Here is a 19,343-nt window from a genome sequence, read left to right as displayed (position 1 = left end):
ATGCTGCTCTTGCACTCAGGTCCTGCTTGTGGGCTTCCTATTGGGGCACCAGGTTCAATGCTGCAGGCAACAGGATGCTTAGCCAGGTTCAGCAAAGCTTTTCTTAACACTCCACCAGATTTCTGGTTGAAACAATAGACACGAAGCCTGCTATCTGAATTCTCCCTGAACTGCCCGAATTATAAGGCTTCCATATTCGGTGTCTGGTGAAACAGGGCCACTCCTCCCGTGGTATATAACATGGTACGGAATGACTTGTGGGGAAAAGGGAGTTCATAACGGCATTGCCAACCGACAGCGCTCTTCAACAGCTACATGACTGAGAAGCAAAATTCAGCTCCCACCCCAGAAGAGCTTTGCCAGCCAGGCTTCTCTGCATGCCACAAAGCTGTCAAGAGGCACAGGAGCACTGCCCGAAAAGAAAGCTGGTGACTCTTATTATGCAAAAAACAAGTTCTGGGGAAACGCTGGAAATCTATAAATACAAGTCCATCACACCTCCCGCCCCAGATGAAGCCTTATTTTAGGATTCTGAAAGCAGGGTCTGCTACAAATCCTCCCTTAGCTTTAAGTTATTTTGAACTTCTGCAAATTTGGGGTCTCCCTCCCAAGCTGCCTGATCTTCCTATTGCTTGTGTGGCTGCTTTGGCTTCATAAGGAAGGGCATCTGGAGCACAGAGATCAATAAATATTGATCTATGAGAGCTGGGTGAGGACACTAAAAAAACATTTCCAGGTTTAAATCATATTTTTAATGGGCTTTCCAATTAAGGAATTAGTTTTAATTGTCTTGCGCTGCACTTTTTCTTGGAACTTGGGGATCTGTGTAAAAGGCACACAAACACACACCCAGCACAGGGTGTCCAAGGCTTAGGACAGCCATAGTAAGTACGGGTTGGTTTGCACAATTGCTGTAAACCGCTCTGGTGTTGTTTTTTTAATGAACAAGGGTATATAAATATTTTTAAATAATATATGAATTTGTTGACAGGAGGAGCTTTGCCTAGAGACAGTGATGGAGGAAGCTTTACCTGTTGAGTTTTCAACCTGCCATTCAGCTGTTGGAAGCCTCTTTCCTAGAAAACCAAGAGGCAATCCAACCAACTGGCAGCAGTAAAAGCGTTGAAGTGGTGGCAAGTATCTGTACAGCAATGTCTGATCACCAGGGAGGCTGTTTCACAGGCAAACGCAGTGCACAAAAGTGCGAGGAAGCTGTGCTGCAACTACCATCCACCAACACCATATTGAACCCGATACCAACGCCCCCTCCCAGCAGCCATTTTGTTGTTCTCTTTGCAAGGCACCTGGTGGGGCAGTTTGTGGCAGGCGAGTTAGGGGACTTTCGGTGAACAAGGATGAGAGGCAAACGCTCAGCTCCTTCCTTCATCAATGAGTTGCCCAGAGGCAAAAGAAGAGCAAAAGAAACAGAACAGAACTAATAGCTCAGTTGGTGGAGCATAAGACTCTTCATCTCAGGGTTGTGGGTTCGAGCCCCATGTTGGGCCAGAAGAGTCCTGCATTAGAGGGGGTTGGAGCCGATCCCACGGTCCCTTCCAACTCTATGATTCTATGAAAAGAAACCCCTTACCTGTAAGGGTTGATCATCTCTTCTGTGACAAAATTCAAGTAATTCCTGCAAAGGACAAAGATTTTAAAAGTAATTCAGCTTGCTGAGTGGTATAAGAGGCATCCTGCCCTTGATTATAGGATTGTATCCAACTAAATCAAATTAGAGTAGACCCTCTGAAATGAATAAGCCCAAGTTAGCCATGTTCACCGACTTCAGTGGGTCTACTCTGAGAGTAAGTCTAGATTTGATAAGAAGTGTCAAGGTTGCAGCTTAGGAAATATTTCTCTCTCTCTGTCTCTCACACACACACACTGGTCTCACTTGCGTGGCACAGGAAGCCACAGGTAATTGTTTTATCACAAACCCACAGATGGCTCCTCTCCTTACAGGAACAACAAACCATGGACTTAACAGTGGCACCTGAATTAGCAATCCTGGAGCATTACTCTCTATATAAACCACAACTGAGGAACCAAGAACAGAACATAGCCTTCTGATTGTGATTTGTTTGGAGCAAAACTGCAGTCCCCTCTTCAGATGAGGGGCTGAGCCACAGACTGTGATCTGCTGCTTCTGCTAGAAGGAGCTATGAGGGAGCTGTCCGCAGTAATTCATTACCTGTGACTTACCGTGTCAGGCAAGCCTGCCATGCGTGTGCCAAAATTCCACAAACCTCCGCATTCATTAAGATGTGTATGGAAGGCCCTGGTCTGGGTGCCAACCCCTGCAGAAGGAATACTGAGAGCAACGGAAGGCAGGGCCTTTTCAGTAAGTCTGTGTTCCCAGGGAATTCTGGGAATTGTAGCTCTGCAAGGGGAATGGGGTCTCCTAGCAACTCTCAGCACCCATAGCAAACTACACTTCCCAGGATCCTTTGGGGAAGGGGGAAGCTGCTGCTGTTAAAGTGGTATAAGAGTGCTTTAAATGTCAAGTGCGGATGTGCGCCTAAGATGCTTGAACACAGAACTCACCAGCCTCCATATGCGAAGAGACCGCTATACAAGGCCAGGACGATGTTCCCAACCTCCAATTTCGTGCCATCAAAGGAGTGTTCAGGGCTCAGGATTCCAGGACCATCTTCACCGGGGGGGGGGGGGGGGGGAGAGAAAAACCACAAGGTGTTCAAATACAGTGTCTCCATTTCAATGAGCCCTTTTCATGGCTGAAGCTGTAAGAATACATTTCTTCTGAATGGGTGAGCAGCTTTATGCTGGACACTATAGAAAAAAGGAAAGGGTCTTATACAGAATCACCTAGCTCAATTTTATCTCTACACTGGCTGCAGGCAGAGGATTCTGGTAGGAGTTTATCCTAGCCTTACCTGCAGATACCAGGGACTGAACCAAGGATCTTCTGCTTGACTGTTGCCTTAGTGCTTTTGTTTGCCTGGACAGAGGGGATGCTTGTGTGTGGAAACCAGCCTACTGTAGAAAGGTGAAGTTCACCATTGTTGCCCCACCCACTTTATCCCTGGCTTTGCCCACCATTGGCATGTGGCCCTCAGAAGCTGGCCAAAGAAGGGAATGTGGCCCTCAGGCTGAAAAATGATTCCCCAGCCCTGGTCCACATCCAAGGAAGAAGGGGGTCCAAACAACAAGCTAGCAAGACAGTTTTGACCTAAAGCAGCCCTTCCATTTCCTCCTTATGTTCCATACCAAGGAAACCATTTTCTCCCCAATACAAAAAGGAACAAAGTTAGGCCACCGGTTCATCCAGCACAGCACTGCCTACACTGACTGGCAGCAGCTCTCTGGCATTTTCAGACTGGCAACATTCCCAGGCCTACCTGGAGATGCCTATGACTGAACCAAGGACATTCTGCATGCAGAGCAGACGATCTGCCCCTGAGCTCTGCCCTTCAATGCTGGGATTTGCTGGAAAGGGAACCCGAGGCCTTCGGCATGCAAACTGGATCATGTCCGCAAGGCACCCCGAGCAACTGAACCCAAGCGCCCAAGCGTCCCAGGCCACCCCAAATGCCTGCTAGAATCTTAGCCAAGCGGCAACTCTGTCACTTGTCATCTTAAGCTCCTAGGAAGCAATTGCAAAGACGGCTTCTGGCAGAGTGACGGACCCAGCCCCAGACACCAGCCCCACAAGGATTTTCAGTGCAAGAGAAGCACAAAGTTTCAACCGAAGTGCTGCGGTCACACACATGCACACACCACCTTGGTGAGGACATAAAGGATTCCTCTGGTTCCCGAGGCGCCCAAGAAAACCCTCAAGTGCTCACGTCCCTGTCGACTGTGGGAAGGGTCCAAATATTTGGAGTTCCTGTTATTCATCCGTTCTTGAATGGAAACAGCCCAGGAAAATATATATATAAGGGGAGAGGAGGGGAGGGGGTGGTCTTCAATTGTTGAAGACACTTCCAGCACATTTGCTGCGTTTATTTTAGTTCTGAAGACGTCTCGGTGGACGTTTCATTTCCTGCCTTTTGATCTGGAGGCCAAATCCAGGCTCCTCCAGGACAGGGAGGCTGAGAACATAGGAGTTCCCGTTTCCTGGCTCCCTTCTGAAGACGGAGCCCCCAGGTGCGCCTGGAGGGGTAGAAAAGGGATCTGGGAAGGTCACTGTTGGCCACCTGACCTCCCTGCTGCCTCACATGTGATTTGTCTTAGGGCGCTAAGAGCCCAGAGAGCCCAGTCACATGGGCGCTGCGGTTGCATTTGGGGTTTAACTCTTCGCCCTTTCTCAAACTCCACATTCCAGCGACTCACAATGAGGTGAGGGGGAAAGGAGGGGACAACAAAAGCAGCTTTCTTCCATGAACTACACAGAACAGTTCACTAGGTTTTTTACTTGCTGGGCGGCCTGCTGCCAGCATCACTAGCTAGAACAAGGCGGCAGAGGAGAGGAGGAAAGAGGCACGAGAGCCCAACGGAAGGGCAAGGCAAGTGCGTTTCCAAAGAAGGCTTTGTTGAGGGAGGTCTCTGGGTCCTGCCCTCTGGAGGCTTTCCACCACCGGCCCTGCTAACTGCAGAGTTCTCAGGCTTGCTCATCCCCACGTGGCAACATGACTCACAGGTGCGGGAGAAAGACATGCCACCAATGACTCAACCATGCACCGTGAGTTCAATCCTGTTACATTTAGTCTGGATACGGCTTGATGAAGCTAAGAGCCTGCTGGACCAGGGCCTGCATCCTGTTCTCACAATGGCCAACCACTGTGGGGAACCAGCAAGCAGGATTTGAGCACAAGAGCCCTCTCCCCTCCTGCAGTTTCCAGTAACTGTTATCCGGAAGTATCGCTGTCTCTGGTGTGGAGGCGGGGCAGAGCCACCACGGCAAGTAGCCATCAATAGTCCTCTCCTCCACAAATAGGTCTGATGTTCTTTTAAAGCCATCCAAGTTGGTGCCCAGCACTGCTTCTTGTGGGAGTGAGTTCCACAGGTTGACTATGAGCTGCTTGCATAAGTACTTTCTTTATCTGTCCTGAAAAGATCCCAGGACCAGCCTCCAATCTCCCCAAGTAGTAGGGCTAGGTTAAAAAAGCTTCTTACTGAAGAACCTGATGCACTCAAGGTTATAAGCTATGTAGCCGTTTTGGCCCATGGGCACGACACAGGTCTTCTAACTGCAGGCAAACTATTAAATCACTGGAGGAGGATGGCAAGAGACAGGTGGTGCTTACATTGCTTTAGAATACGATGCCACCAGGTTGGTGCCACCCCCTCCTAAGCACCTGCTGCAGTTCAAAATGGCCTTCTCCATTTACAGGCATCCTTGCTAGTCTTCCCTTCTTCCCCAGCACCCCCTCCAGCCCCCTCTTCTTAATTCAACCGGTTAACCATAAATGCCCTCGCAACACAGCAACAGCTGCTGGGACAAGCCAAGGTTCCCCCACCACGGCGCCAAGCTCAGATGCCTCTCCAACCACACTCGGCTCTAAAATTAACCAAATTAAAATTAACGAGCTCCAACAACAGCCTTCCGTCCGCAGTTCTTAAGAGGGCAGAACTGCTGGAAATGGTGGCCTGTCCTTTTTAATTACCACCCAAGGGCTCCTTTGTGGGAGGATGAGGGGAGAAAGAAAGAAAATTTGAGTTGTTTCATGCCTGGAATGCCTAATTTTCATGCCATGGATGCATAGTCCTAACAGGGCTGGATAGCTGGCATAAAGGGGCTATTAACTGCAATTATTTAAGATGAGTATAGGTAGGCCTAAAATGGGGGAAGGAACAGTTGATATAATTGGCAAGATAAAAGGCAATGAAGGCAATACCTCAAAGGCCCCCACAATGGTCTGAAGGCACCTTAAGTCTTCTGATCTCCAACACTAAGTGGGTTTGAGATGGAGCCAAGAGTCCCAGGGGTGCTGGTCTTGGGTCCTGGCAGAATGCTAATTATATATGTAGACAAAATGCCCAAAGCTACCCCAACTTTAGAACTTAGTGTTGTCTACACTGACTGGCAGTGGCTTCTCCAAAGTTTCTGACAGGAGACAGTCGTGATCCTGCCAGTGAGTGAACCCGGGATCTTCTGCATGTTCTGTCACTGAGCTACACCCCTTCCTCTTGCGACTTGTGAAATGTCCAGTTGGAGAACTGAAATGAGCTCACAGTCCCAGAGCCCACTCCTTGTTTTAATTTCAGCAGCCCACTTTGGATGAAAAGCATCCTTTGGTTGCCGCTCTTGTTAAACAAGGAGTCAAAAGCAAGGAATCAACTACTTGTGACCAAGTGAAGATGCCTGGGTGCCAGGATGGTGCCTGACATTTCCACCATCTGGAGGTGCGTGCCTCGGATCATTGGATCTAGACTGTTTTCACACACTAATACCACCACATCTTGTAGAATTCCATCAGTTATATTTTATCTGCACAATCAGAATGAATTTCCAGAACCAAAATGCTTTTTCTGTGCAGCCTGAGCAGGAGCAGTCACCATCAAGAAAAAGAGGTCAGAATAGGCCAAGATATATGTGGACTATCCCTGGATCAAGTGACTTTTATTCTTTAAGCTCTTAACCTAGCTCAAGGTTGTCATCTGAACTAGCCAGATGTCACAGTCAGTCCATCATTTAAAAAATAAGACTTTAGAGCTGTCTTGCCCCCCAAATGGCAACTAGACATTCCGTTTTGGTGACTGTAACCTTGGTTTAAGGCACCTAGCTTATATATCTGAGTTTCTAGCACTGGTCAAAAACTCTTAGTCACGTCTAGTTCAAGTCTACCGATAGACTGAGCTCTACTTTCCGCCCAGCCCCTGCTCTGCATGGAGTGGTAGCGGCTCCCCAGATTTTGAGATCCTGACTGGGGGCTGGAATTCCAAGATCTTCTGAGTGTGAAGCATGTGCTATGAGCTGCAGAGCTTCAAAGAAGGTACCCAACATCTACTTTGCCCTAAAAAAGTAGGGGGAGATTCAGGACCCCAATCCAAGAGTGCCCAAACCGCTAATGTGAATTCAGGGCAAAACAAAAATGAACTTTCCTTCTCTCTCCTTGTTACAAAAGGAAGACTTAATTCTTCTCCGCTGCAGTTTAGGAGTGCAAAGTTTGTTAGCAAACACTCATGAAGTGCTATTATTAAAATGTACTGAGACGAGCACACACACAAATGGGGCCTTGGCTGCCAGATTTCCTCCTCCCCTGCTGGGCTAAAAGCACATTATTAACTCAAGTTGAAGAGCCCCTGGTGTTCGCACAAGGCCAGCGCCTGGGAACAAACACCAGGCATCCTGTACCATCCTGCTCCCCACTTTGTCTGGAAGGCTTCTCACAAACAAGGTGGGGCTCATCCTGCCTGAGCCCAACCTCATCAGCCGCCACCACATCAAACCCCCAAAGCGAGATTCTTCCTCATCTGATAGCTTTTGCCCCAACAGGAGGCCCAAATCAGGGCATTCCCATCTCGACCAGACCCCATTGCATCATTCCGCCTGCTTGCAAAACACAACAGCCTTTGCCTGTCTGCTGCCCTCCAGTTTCTGGGGATGCCAACTTCACAACATGCCCCAGCCGGCATGGCTGTGTAATGCAGGGGCTGATGGGAGCCTGGCCATGCTGGCTGAGGCCAATAGACAATGCTGTGGAAAGCAACTCCTGGGAAAGTAAGAAGAGCCTGCTGGATCAGGCCAATGGCCTGTGGAGTCCAGCACCCTGTCCTCACAGTGGCCAACCAGATGCCTGCAGGAAACTCACAACAGCACTCTCCCCAGCTGTGATTTCCAGCAACTGGTCTTCAGAAGTATTACTGCTTTAACCTCTGGAGGCAGAGCATAGCCACCAGGGTAGTTGCCATTGATAGCTCCTCCATGCAGTTGTCCTCTTTTAAAGTTGTCCATCGCTGTCTTCTGTAGCAGCAAGTTCCATAGTTTCACTATGTGCTGCATGAAGAAATACTTTCTTCTATCTGTCCTGAATCTTCCAACATTCATGTCTACGAGTTCTAGTATTATGTGGGAGGGAGAAAAAACTGTTCTCCACCCATTGTCTCCATGCCATGCATCATTTTATAAACGTCCATCGTATCACTTCTTTCTTGCCTTTTCTCTAAACCAAAAGTCCCAAACGCTGCAGCTTTTCTCATGGCACGTCCTCTTCCTGGCTTTCAAGACAGAACGCCCTGCAGTAGTCTGACTTGCTTCTCCCTAAGCCTATTTCCTCTGGCTTTTGAGCCGCTCAGAAGATTTGGATCAGAGGCCACAAAAGGATGAAGAAGTAAGAAGCCGGCCAAGTGGGCTTCCAGGCCAACGGAACACAAGCTAATTAAGGGTCTTTGCTTGGCTCACAACACAGCCAGGAACAAAACACCTTCATCTACAGTACAGATTTGCCCAAGGGAAGCTTGCTGGTTTCAGCAAGAGGCTGCAAGAGATGGAGCAACTCAGAGCGCAGAGAATAGCAACTTTGCTGCAGACATGGAGAGGGGCAGCGCCAGGGAGGGATTAAGACCTTTAGAGGTCCTAGGCACTGAGAAGATTATGCTGCCGCCACATAGACAGTTAAAATAAAAGCAATACTGAACCGCAAAGTGTTATTTCTGAAATGGCACAAAACTTACATGCATGCTAAAACGTTTACATGCATGTATGTCTGGTGCAATTCATGGCCGGATCTGATTTCCTCGCATTATTTCAGTCTATGCTCGTAGGATGCCCCCTTGGTTTAGGTGGGGATAAATAATAAAAAGAGAACAGAGAGATTCAGAGGGTGGAAACACAAGAATGGACCTTTTCTGTGGTGGCTCCCCCTTTGTGGAATGTTCTCCCTGAGGAGGCTCACCTGGTGCCTTCATTACATATCTTTAGGTGCCAAGTGAAAATATTCCTCTTCACTCAGGACTTTGGCTGTTAAACAATCAACCGCCTTTTAAACAGGGGAGGGGGTATTGCTTTGTTTGTTCTTATGTTATGCAGCCCTGTTTAGGGAAGCTTTTAATATCTGATGCATTATTGTATTTTAATATTTTGTTGGAAGCCACCCAGAGTGGCTGGGGAAGCCCAGCCAGATGGGCAGGGTATAAATAATAAATTATTATTAAATTATAATTATTGTGTTTTAAAACTGTAAACTGCCCTGTGATCCTCAGATGAAGGGCAGTAGAAGAAGAAGAAGAAGAAGAAGAAGAAGAAGTAAGAAAGTCTAACAAAGTTATTATTTTTCCCATGATGACTACCTCAATGTTGTTTTTTGAAATGTCCAATTGTTTCCAACAAAAATTCTCATTTTTGTTTTGTGCTCCTGCTTTACTGGTGCCTTAAGGCTGTTCCTAGTCTGCCTACTGAGTAATCCAGCACAGGGCAGTGCCAGTTTGAAGGGGGGGACGACGACGATTATGTACACATTTATGTAGAAAAGGAAATCATGCTAGATGTGATGTGATGCAAACTCTGCTTAATTCTCCCCCAAATATAATTTCAGCTGCCACACTGAGCTTCTGGAAGAAACACCAAAGTTACAAGTCTGGCTTTGTGCTTCCGTTAAGACAGGTGTGTCTTCATTGCAAAAGACTTTACATGGCAGCAAGCCAAAAGTACTAGAGGAGAGGGTGTCCTGGTGGGTGCCCCAAGGGTTAAGCAGAGAGGCCAGGAGGGACTGCATTTGGCCCCCAGTTCCTCACCCCTGGTCTAAGGCCACAAGCTGCCTACATAGCCCTCAACACTGCCAGAGAAGCTTAACAGTAAAACTTAACCAAGTTTTGCACTGTAGGGTGAGGAGCATAATTGCACAGGTAAGTGTGCATGTGCCATATGGCCTGCCTACTTTTTAATCACAGGTTTCAAGCATCCTATCCAAGGTGAAAGAGGGCCCTGCGGGGCCAGGCGTGCCCAGCTGGCAAAGGCAGGTGCCCACGGTGCCTGAAGCCAGGCGGGCACGGCAGAGAGCGCGATGCAACATGTTGCCAGCTCAACTTTGCAAATCAGGAGTGATTTAGGGTTTGGGCATTGCCAACTCCACTTTGCCTTTTGCTCTGGGGCTTTTCATCACAAGCTGAATCTGGGATTTTAGCATCACCTAAAGAGGTGAGCTTGAGCTTCCAAAAGGCTTTCAATGGAAGTTCCTCCCCAAAGCCTCCCGAGTTTGCTTAGCAGTCATGGAATAAGAGGAAAGGACCTCTTCTGGATCAGAAACTGGAAGCAGAGAGTAGGAACAAATGGGACAGTCCCCACAATATGGAGGGATGTAAAGAAGTCCCTCCATTCTATGGGAAGGGCTGCAGCTCAGTGCTAGAGAATCTACCCTCCCAGGTTTAATCCTCGGCATCTCCAGATAAGACTGTGATTGTTCCCTGTCCGAAATCTGGGGAGCTGCTGCCTGTCATTGTAGACAATGCTGGTCTAGATGGACCAATGGTCCGACTCTGTATATGGCAGCTTCCTATGTTCCGGGCTCCTCCCTAAAGACTTGTGCTAGAACTTTAATTAACTGGGATATCCCAAGTGGAACAGAACCCAGTGCAGCTTGCATCTGGTGCTGGATTTAAACAGCACTGACTACAAGCCCACTTGCAAAGGAACACACAGAAGTGCACTGTAAGGTTCCTGACTGATCACCTGATAATACTAATAAGATCACAGGGCAGAATATGGATGCGCAACAGGCTCAAAGGCTTCAATTCTTCTGGCAGCCCAGTCTACAAACCCCATGTCATTCCTGAAATTTCTGCTTTTGAAGATCACCACTGCTTTTCCTTGGGAAGGACCCAGAAGCAGGGCTCCGGTGCTTTCTAGTTTGCCCTTGCCATATGTTTTGCTGCAGCATCATATACAGTCATAAATGGAGGTACACAATTTAGAAAAAGCGCCAGGTGAGTGTTCTGCACTCTGGTGCCTGTGCTCAAGTGCCATCCATCCAGGAGGAGAAAAGAAGGCTGTTCTCACCTCTTTCAGGTCTGGTTCTAATAAGAAAATCCGAGACAATCCCCTCTTCCCCAACGTTGGTGCCAAACCAAGGAATTAGTCGGATAAGCCTCGCTGGAAGAGGTGGGGAAGGGGCGATGTCCACCAATAAAGGGAATCTGAGTACAATAAAGACGCCAGCCTCCCCTGGGAGAAGCATCACCGGCCAAACGAATTGGACAAAGCGCTCTTTCTTCTGGAGGTAAATATTTCTTTCACAAGAGTGAACAAGGTAATGAGGTTCCTTAGACGGTCAAGAGCGGCCCAACTGCACAAGCTTCGGCTAGAAATTATATATATGATCTGCCTCGGAATCCTTTGCAACACTGCAAGAGATCCTTCTTATGGAGTGTAAAGGGCACATTTTATTCCTAGTCCAATTTCCCGCTCCCCAAAATTTATAAACCACTTAGATCCTCAAATTGTAGTTATTATCATCGGCTTTTATCTCTCCACCTCTCTTTACTGATTTCCCGTGTGTGTCTTTTGTATTTGATTATACTAATATAATTTCTAATGGATGAAGTAATTAAGTATGTAATCACACCTAATGAAACGTGTTGTTTTTCTCCTCGTTTACTTTCAACTTTTCATTATTTAGTCACCCCTCTCAAAAAAAGCAATGCTGAGATCATGCTAAGATGTCTGAACCACATGACAATTACAAAAGTGTTTATCCGGGCTTGGAAAGAAAACTATCAAAGAGGTCAGCATAAAATAGTGTAACACAGCTATCCAAAATACTGATAAAATCAAACTGGTGCAGGGCCTGTAATGAAATTGTTACCGGGGGCTCTCAACTCCCAGCACCTCCAGCCAGCGATCAAGGATGAAGGGAGTTGGGAGGGCGACATGTGGAAGGCTACAACTTCCCCATCTGCGTGACAGATGTGTAGAACACCATTTTAAAAAATAAGACATTCAGCCAAAGTCACACACCTAAGCTTCCCATGAAGAGTGACCAAAGCTAGGCGCACTTGCAGTGTCCTTAAATGACCCTGCATCTGTTCAGCAGAAGCTCAGAAGAGGAGCCCCAGAAGACGGGAGGAAAATGGCTTTACTGCAAAGCTGGGTCTGACAGCTGACCTGAAAAAGTATTTAGTTCAAAGACATGCAGAAGCAGCCAGAACTTATTTTTTTTTATTTAAACAATTTAAATACCTACAGTTGTCTCTAAGCAGTATACAAAAAATAAAATATAGGAAAGATAAAAATTCATTGAAACTGTAACACTAGTTAAAATGCCAGTGCTGAATAAAACGTTTTCAGTAGATGCCAGAAGTTCAACAGGGAGCTGTCCTGTCTGAACTCAACTGGAAGAGAGATCTGCAAAATCAGGCCCATGATACTGAGCACACAGCTTCTGGTGGATATGAGCCGTACGTCTGAGCCACGGAGGACCACTAACAGACCTCAACCATCACGCAGGGATGTTGTAAGGGCTTGGGCTGCCTTGAAACATCCTGGACTCAAGCTGTTCAGGGGCCTGCAGCTGAATACAAGAACAATGAAGCTGGCCCAGCAGCATGCAGGCAGCCAGTGCAAGCTTTTGAGCACCAGTTATGTGCTGGCAACAGTGCGTCCCCATCAACCGTCTGGCCAAAGCATTCTCCACCAGCTGGAACCTCTGGACCAGGCCCAAGGTTAGCCCTGCATATAGCACATTGAAGTTACCAATGCATGAAGTGCTGTGGCCAGGCCATCCCTGCCCAAGCCAACTTAGTAGAAGAAGAGGTGGGTTTTTGTGCATCTTTGCCATTACAAATTTTGATGCTAATGGTTCCTTTAGCGGTTACTCACTGGGCCACTGAAAACACAAAAGGTGCACATTTTACTGGAAAGATCTCTGTTCTCAAAGGCAGGTGGGAATAGGTTATTGCCCCCAGCCCAATTATCTAGAACTGCACAAGGCCTTTGGGTACCCCTCCCTTTGTAAGTGGTGACTAGAGAAAAGAGTCCTGCTATGGAATGCTCCCCACAGAGCTAAGTGCTGACTTCAGCATCATTTTGTCAGTGGATCAAAACTATTCCATTTACTGGGGTCGAAGTTGTAGCCCAGGATCGTGTGGCTCTTTTGGTTGGGGCTGATGGGAATTGTACTCCAAAGCATTTGGAGAGCACCAGGGTTGGCAAAGGCTGCTTTGCAAGCAGGGAAAATGGTGCAATGCGGATCCAGAGAAGATGGGAGTGCCCTGATATAGGGCTTCTGTTGAGGCACAGTGAGAGAAAAGCCATGAGGTGAGGAAGAATCTCATTTTGGGGGTTTGATGTGGTGGCTGAGAAAGCTGGGCTGGGGCAGGACAAATATCTGGAGGGAAGAAGGCTGGCAAAAGTTGGATTAGGATCTGCCTGCATACTTAGTTTTTCTGTTCTCGCTACTTGGTTATTAACGTACTCTTTGATGCTCTATTATTGTATTTGATAGCTTCAAGGTTGTTTTAATGGCTATTTTGTGCATATAAGACCTGTGAACCACCACAACAAAGGTTTTTAATATAAAATGCATTAAACGCCCATTAAAAACAAAAAAATCAATACTGTGAATCGCTTCTGGGAACTGTGAAGTGCAGCACATCAAGGGGTGAGGTTGTAAACCCAACAACCAGACCAATGGCTCTTAACCAGACAACACAGTTTTCCCATCATTATCTATGCACAGCATGTGCAGGGTACCTTTTTTGGGTTGCATCCTGTGCACAAAGCGAGAGTTCTGTGACGGCAGAGAACAAGAATGCAGAACCTGTCATCATGTGCAGATTTCAGAAGCTGAGTGCCTTGGGGTGTTGATCTTGTTAGGAAAAAGGAACCAACTCCCTAGTTCTTATTGATGCGCACAGGTAATGGGGGGGGGGAGTGTGATAGAAACACAAATGTCAACTATTTCAAAATCTACAGTCAGTTTACAGCTGTGAGTCTGCAGGTTTCTTGCTTGCACAACCATGACCTGAGATGCAGAGAAGACCTTTGAGGCAGATTCCTGTGAGTGAGAAAGGAATCTCTGGAGATATTAAAGGAGGGCTATTATTAGAATAGAGCCCAAAAGGTGATGCCGGCATTCCATGGCCATTAACGACAGCCCACCTTAAAGGAGGAAATAAGTTGAGCAAAGCACCCTATGCAATATGGAAGGGGTGGGAAGAAGAAAAAAGTGTGTTTTGCAAGCATCACCGCTGAAAAACTGCCCAAAGGTCACAAGGCAATTACAGGGGGAGGCAGTAACAGGAGAAGAGGGAAAGGAAAAATAATATCTTGCAAGTTCCGAGGAGGGCAAAGAGAAGTGGAGAATTCCTTCTGAATCCTTTGTTGTTAAACAAGTGTCCCTTATATTGCTCCAGAATAGAGGGGCTCCCTCCCTCCCCCCCAACAACCTTCTGTTTTGTTTTACAGAGGAAGGAATCCCTCCCTCAAAAGTTCCCATCCGCTTCTTATCCGTTTATCAAAAAATACTGAAAAATGCTGAGCAGAGAGATCTGTGCTGACACCAACCAGGTCCGGGTTGGCAAGACATTTCGAGAGTTTGTGTCACGAGGCTCTGCCATTTAGAAGGAAACAAACACAATTAACAAAGTTAGCTTTCTTCTTTTAAAATGCTGAGATGTTAAGAAAGGAAGGAAGAAAATCTTTCAACTTAAGAGACAGGCTCTTTTTTTATCCCTTTGCATCTTCATTGGACAGAACTGCTTCACTAAGCTCCATTTATTTGTTTGCATTTCTAGACCGCTTGTAAGCTGCAAGATGCCTGAAAGCAGCTTGCGAAGTTAAGCACACACAAAAATAAACAAGAGTGTGCAAGACAGAGAGAGCAGCAAAACAAATCTCCATCTGTAAACACACACACACCGCATAACACTTGAAGACCAGGGCTGTAACTAAAACAAAAATCCATTTAGACCTTCCAGTCCTTAACAAAATAAAAACAGAACAGTCATGGTTATGGCTACCAGTGCCTACTAACTGGGGATGGGAGAGAGAGAGAGAGAGAGAGAGAGGTCATCCAATTGAGCCGGAAGCCGGAAGATCCAGGAGACACAAAATTCAGGACTTCTTCAGACATAGATCACCTACGACATTTGCTCCCACAAGATGTAGCAATGGCTGCCAACTTGGGTGGCTTTAAGAAGACAAATTCATGGGAGGTGAGGCTATCCGCTAACCCTGATGGCTGCTGCCCCACTTCCGCTGTCAGAGAAAGAGAGCCTCTGAACACTAGTTACTGGAAATCTTAAGCTGCACTCTGGGTCCCACTAGTGGATTCCCCATGGGTAATCTGGTTGGTCACTGTGAGATCAAGATGCTGGACTGCATGGGCCTCTCATCTGATCCAGCAGGGCTCTTCCAATGTTCGTTTTTGACAGGAAACATAAACACATGCACCATGGAGGTCATACAAGGGCTCATCTAGGCGTTGGTAGGGAAAAGCCAAAAGGTGGCAAGATGTGAAGCAAGGCCTCTGCTGATGGCTACTGACAAGCTTCTGGGTTTGTACAGAAGAAGGCAAGCCCTTGAGATAAGCCCAGGCACAAACTGTATGCCTGAATTCCTGGAAACCTATGTTACTTCTGTGTTACCAACACATAAAGCTGCCTTATATTGAGTCAGACCACCAGTTCAGCTAGCCCAGCATAAACTCTACATTGATTGACAGGAGCTTTCCAGGATTTGGGCAGGAGGAGTTTCCCAGCCCTACCTGAAGACAGACACCAGCACTGAACATGTGCATGCAAAGCAAGTGTGGTTAAAATTACAAGCACCTATTTCCTGACTTCTAGCATCCTGTGGCAATCGATCTTCTATATGTTTCTCTTTGGATGGGGGTGGAGGCAACAGCCCCCTGCTTGCTTTCTAGATTTCCCCAGAAGGACAGGAGGGGGCGCAGTTTCCTCATGAAGACTACCCTGTACTGACAGCCCACAGACGTCATTCGTCTGCCTGCATCTCTCTTCTGGGAGTCAAATATCCAGCAAGTAGGAGTGGAAGGGGTGTGCGTGTGTGTGCTATTTTGCACCAAGCAAGCCCCGCCGGCTGGCGAAAACACACAGAAGGGAAACACCATCCCGGCATTTGATCTCCTCTCCTAGACAAGCAGCGAAAGCAGAAACAGGCTGCCACAAGCCATGTGACCAGCCTGCCTGGACCCCTGTTGAATGAGGGGTTGGCTCAGGTGCCCACCACGTCCTGCCATGCTAAAAACAACAGCGATACAGGCAGGAAGGGCAGAGGGAACATGCAGTCAAGAGGACAAGATCTGAGCCAGGGAAGGTCAGACAGCGTCAAGGGGAAAACTTGGCACTTCCCAAGCAACTCTCGTTTCATAAAAGGCTGATGTGGGGCAGAGAGCACAGCAAATGAGGGAGGAAGGAAGATAAAGGCTGTCAAGGGTCGCTCATCGTTAAGGATGCGGGAGACATTTGATGTTGTTTGCATTTTAATGAGCTAATTCCTAATTTGCACACCGTAAACCAATACGCAAACCAGAACACACCACACTTCGACATTTGTACTCTGAATTTTTTTGCAGTGCAGTCCGGCAACCATAAAATGTGTACAAAAATGTGTGTGCCGTAGGGAAATATGAGTAAAAATGCATGCACTTTGTGAGTGTAACAGACAAGAATGCCTGACGTTAGAGGAAATTGCTTCCAAAATCTGTATAGTAGTCAAAATTGTATACAAAAATTGTCTCTATTCGGAGAAATTCACACTAAAAATGCTAACTTTCCTGAGTGGTTTCCTGGGGGGGGGGGGGGAGAGATGAAATCCACAAATGAAGGTGACAATACAGGGAACTGAATTTTAAGATTAGAATAAGAAGAAACAGAGAGACCAGATGTGCCATGGATGTCTCTGTGCAAATGAAGCTTTCACTAGTATTTCATATCCATGAAGGCTAGGAATAGCCGTAGCTGCTGAATTTCGTCTTTCTGAAAGCTTGTCCTGAGCATCTGGTCAGATCTCAGAACTACCAGATTGCCCAAGTGAAAGATGCGCCGTTACAAGGCATTTTCTGGAACGTTTCTCCTATTTTTGCAGGTACCTGAGAAAATGCAGTTTTGTTTTCCCTGGACCATAATGAGAGCGATCAAGTCTAGTCTCAAATAGAAGAAACAGGGGGGCTGCCTGCAGTGGCAGGCCTTGGGGTCCCAAACGCCAAAATCTGGTGCCCCCACCTCTTGTCTTCCATTCTACAACATAGCTGCTCCATGCCAAGTGCAACTAAAGTGGCTGCGCTCCCCTAAATCTGCCTCCCTTTCCTGGAGCTTTTGGAGCTGCAGACAGCGAAATCAGGTACAGTATTTAAAGCTGTTCTGCCTCTGCTGCTAGAGCCAGAATTTGGGGGAAGTCCTCCCTAACCACCTGCCACCCCTTCCCCTTCCCCTGTGCCACCTTCTCCTCCACTTCCATCCTGTTTTTTGAAGAAGCAAAACACACATACTCACTTTTTCCCAGCTGAACGAAGCCCAGGATGATGATCAAGGCAAGAGCCAAGAGCTTGGCAGCCGCGAAGCCATCTTGGACGCGGGTGGCAGCCTTCACACTGTAGCAGTTGACAGCTGTGAGCAGTACTGGAAAGGAACAGATCAAGGTGGGTTAGTTCACTGTTGGAGTAGGAGCTTCGCAAGCCACCCTCTCTTTTTTTTAGAAACAGGAAAAGAAATACACCAAACTAAAGATTGAGGGCAAGGCACAGCTGGAATGCCACATTCAGCACAACTCCACCACCCCCATCATCTGCTGGAGTTGTACCTGCAAAGCACAGTGTAGGATCTGTGCAAATGGATCCAGGCCAATGAATATCCCCTTGCCCACACCAGGGAAAAACACACACACACATACAAAATAAATGAGACCTGCACTACTCTCGCCAATGCATGGATGCACTTCTGCGGCCAAAATTTTTGGAAGCTTGTGGTTGCTAGGACTCCACTTGGCAGACTGCTTCCTCTGAAACTGTCTCCACTATAAATGCATCCATGCTGCCGGCACCTGCACACAAACACACAGACACGCTCCTTCCAATTCTACATTCCTCTAGAGTGCTGCCTGGTGAGAGCTTTTCCACCTGAAGGCTTGCTCTTTTTCCCTCTCAAAGGGAAAGCCTAGAGAGCTCAGCCTCTTCTCTAGCTGGGGAGCTCTGGAGGAAGATTCTAGGGAAGCAGCAGACATTGCACTGGTTCCGTTTCAGATATTCTGACTGAGGATGCAAGAAGAGCCTGGCTGCTAGATCAGAATCCCATCCAGTCCAGCATCCTGTTCTTACCAGGTGCCTCCAAGGTGCCCACAAGCAGGACCAGAGCACTCTCCCCACCTTATTTTTGGTTTCATTGTTTTGCACTGAAGTTAAGCTGGTAAGTGTTTTAAAAGCAACACGGATACACAAGGCAACTGAGAGTCGCTTTGGGGCCCCTTCAGGGCTCATCCTGTAGCATATAAACGTGAGAAAGAAGATTGAGGACTTTTCTCCAAACTATACTGTACCTGGATCTCTCTGCTGCCACCCAGCTCTTCCCTGGCCCACCCCCACCCCCCAGTCTCCCTCCTATCACACCCTGGCCTCTAATGCAGACTTGAAAACACTCTCTGCAAAGACAGGGCCACGTGGATGGTCTATGAGCAGCAGTGCCTAGCACAGTTCCGGTTACAAAAAAACACTAACACTTCCCCACAAGCAGATGTTCACATCCTAAGGCAGAAACAACAGTATCACTCAAAGCTCACAGCTGCAGATTCTGAAACACAGGGGAGGATGCTACCTCCTTCCTAGCTGGGGAGTTTTCCCGTCAAGTAAGGTTACTGCATCTTTTTGATGCAGTAACACATGGTGAGTAGGGGAAACTCGAGCTACACTCAAAATGCTTGCTATCCAGGAAGTCCTAGTTGGGGTTTCCCCCCCTAGTGAATGAATGATTCAACTTCCTTGCAGATGATTCAAAGCTAGGACAAGCAAGAGAGGAGGACAGTTGCATCATTCACACCTAACAGCTCCTTTGCCCATTTCAGTAGGTGCCACCTCCAGCGCCACCGATTGGCCCTGCAGCAAGGAAGAGGCAGCAACCCGAGAAGCCGGAAGCTCCTTTGCATAATCCCCTCTCCACCCCCATATTGTATTTGCCTGCAAAGCTGCTGTTGCCTCCTTCGGCAGGGTGGGGGCACCCAGCATCCCTTTGCAGAGAGTCAGTCACTGCCTTATCTAGAGGACGCTGGCTATCTTTGCATCACATTTTTATTAAAATGTTTGCACACTATGAGAATGCAAGCACACAGGAGTGTGAGAAAAAACATTCCCCCTTGAGGCTTGAGCAGTGCGGTTTTAAAACGTACACTGCAATCCCGTCCAGTGGCACTCCTGCCTGAAAGTTTTGGGCAACATCTCCGCAACCTCCTCCCTGCAGAATACTGCCCTGTTTATTTAAAAACCTCCAGGGCTTAAGGC

At 47.4% G+C, this 19,343-nt stretch overlaps 1 protein-coding gene across 1 annotated transcript in view; it reads right to left on the bottom strand.

The window, feature by feature from the left end:
- Positions 1 to 19,343, bottom strand: part of SLC7A5 (solute carrier family 7 member 5) — a 52,881-nt gene that overhangs the window by 17,770 nt on the left and 15,768 nt on the right. Inside the window, exons 2-4 of the mRNA XM_083453221.1 lie at positions 17,350 to 17,475; positions 2,542 to 2,647; positions 1,589 to 1,633 (exon numbers count right to left, since the gene is read on the bottom strand). Of these exons, the coding sequence (XP_083309347.1) occupies positions 1,589 to 1,633; positions 2,542 to 2,647; positions 17,350 to 17,475 (277 nt within the window). The remainder of the gene's footprint in view (positions 1 to 1,588; positions 1,634 to 2,541; positions 2,648 to 17,349; positions 17,476 to 19,343) is intronic.

Source organism: Podarcis tiliguerta (assembly GCF_965153285.1).
Source record: "Podarcis tiliguerta genome assembly, chromosome: 8".
Taxonomy (NCBI): domain Eukaryota; kingdom Metazoa; phylum Chordata; class Lepidosauria; order Squamata; family Lacertidae; genus Podarcis; species Podarcis tiliguerta.
The sequence above is the reverse complement of the archived record's forward strand: the minus strand, read 5'-3'. Positions and strand labels throughout refer to the sequence as shown.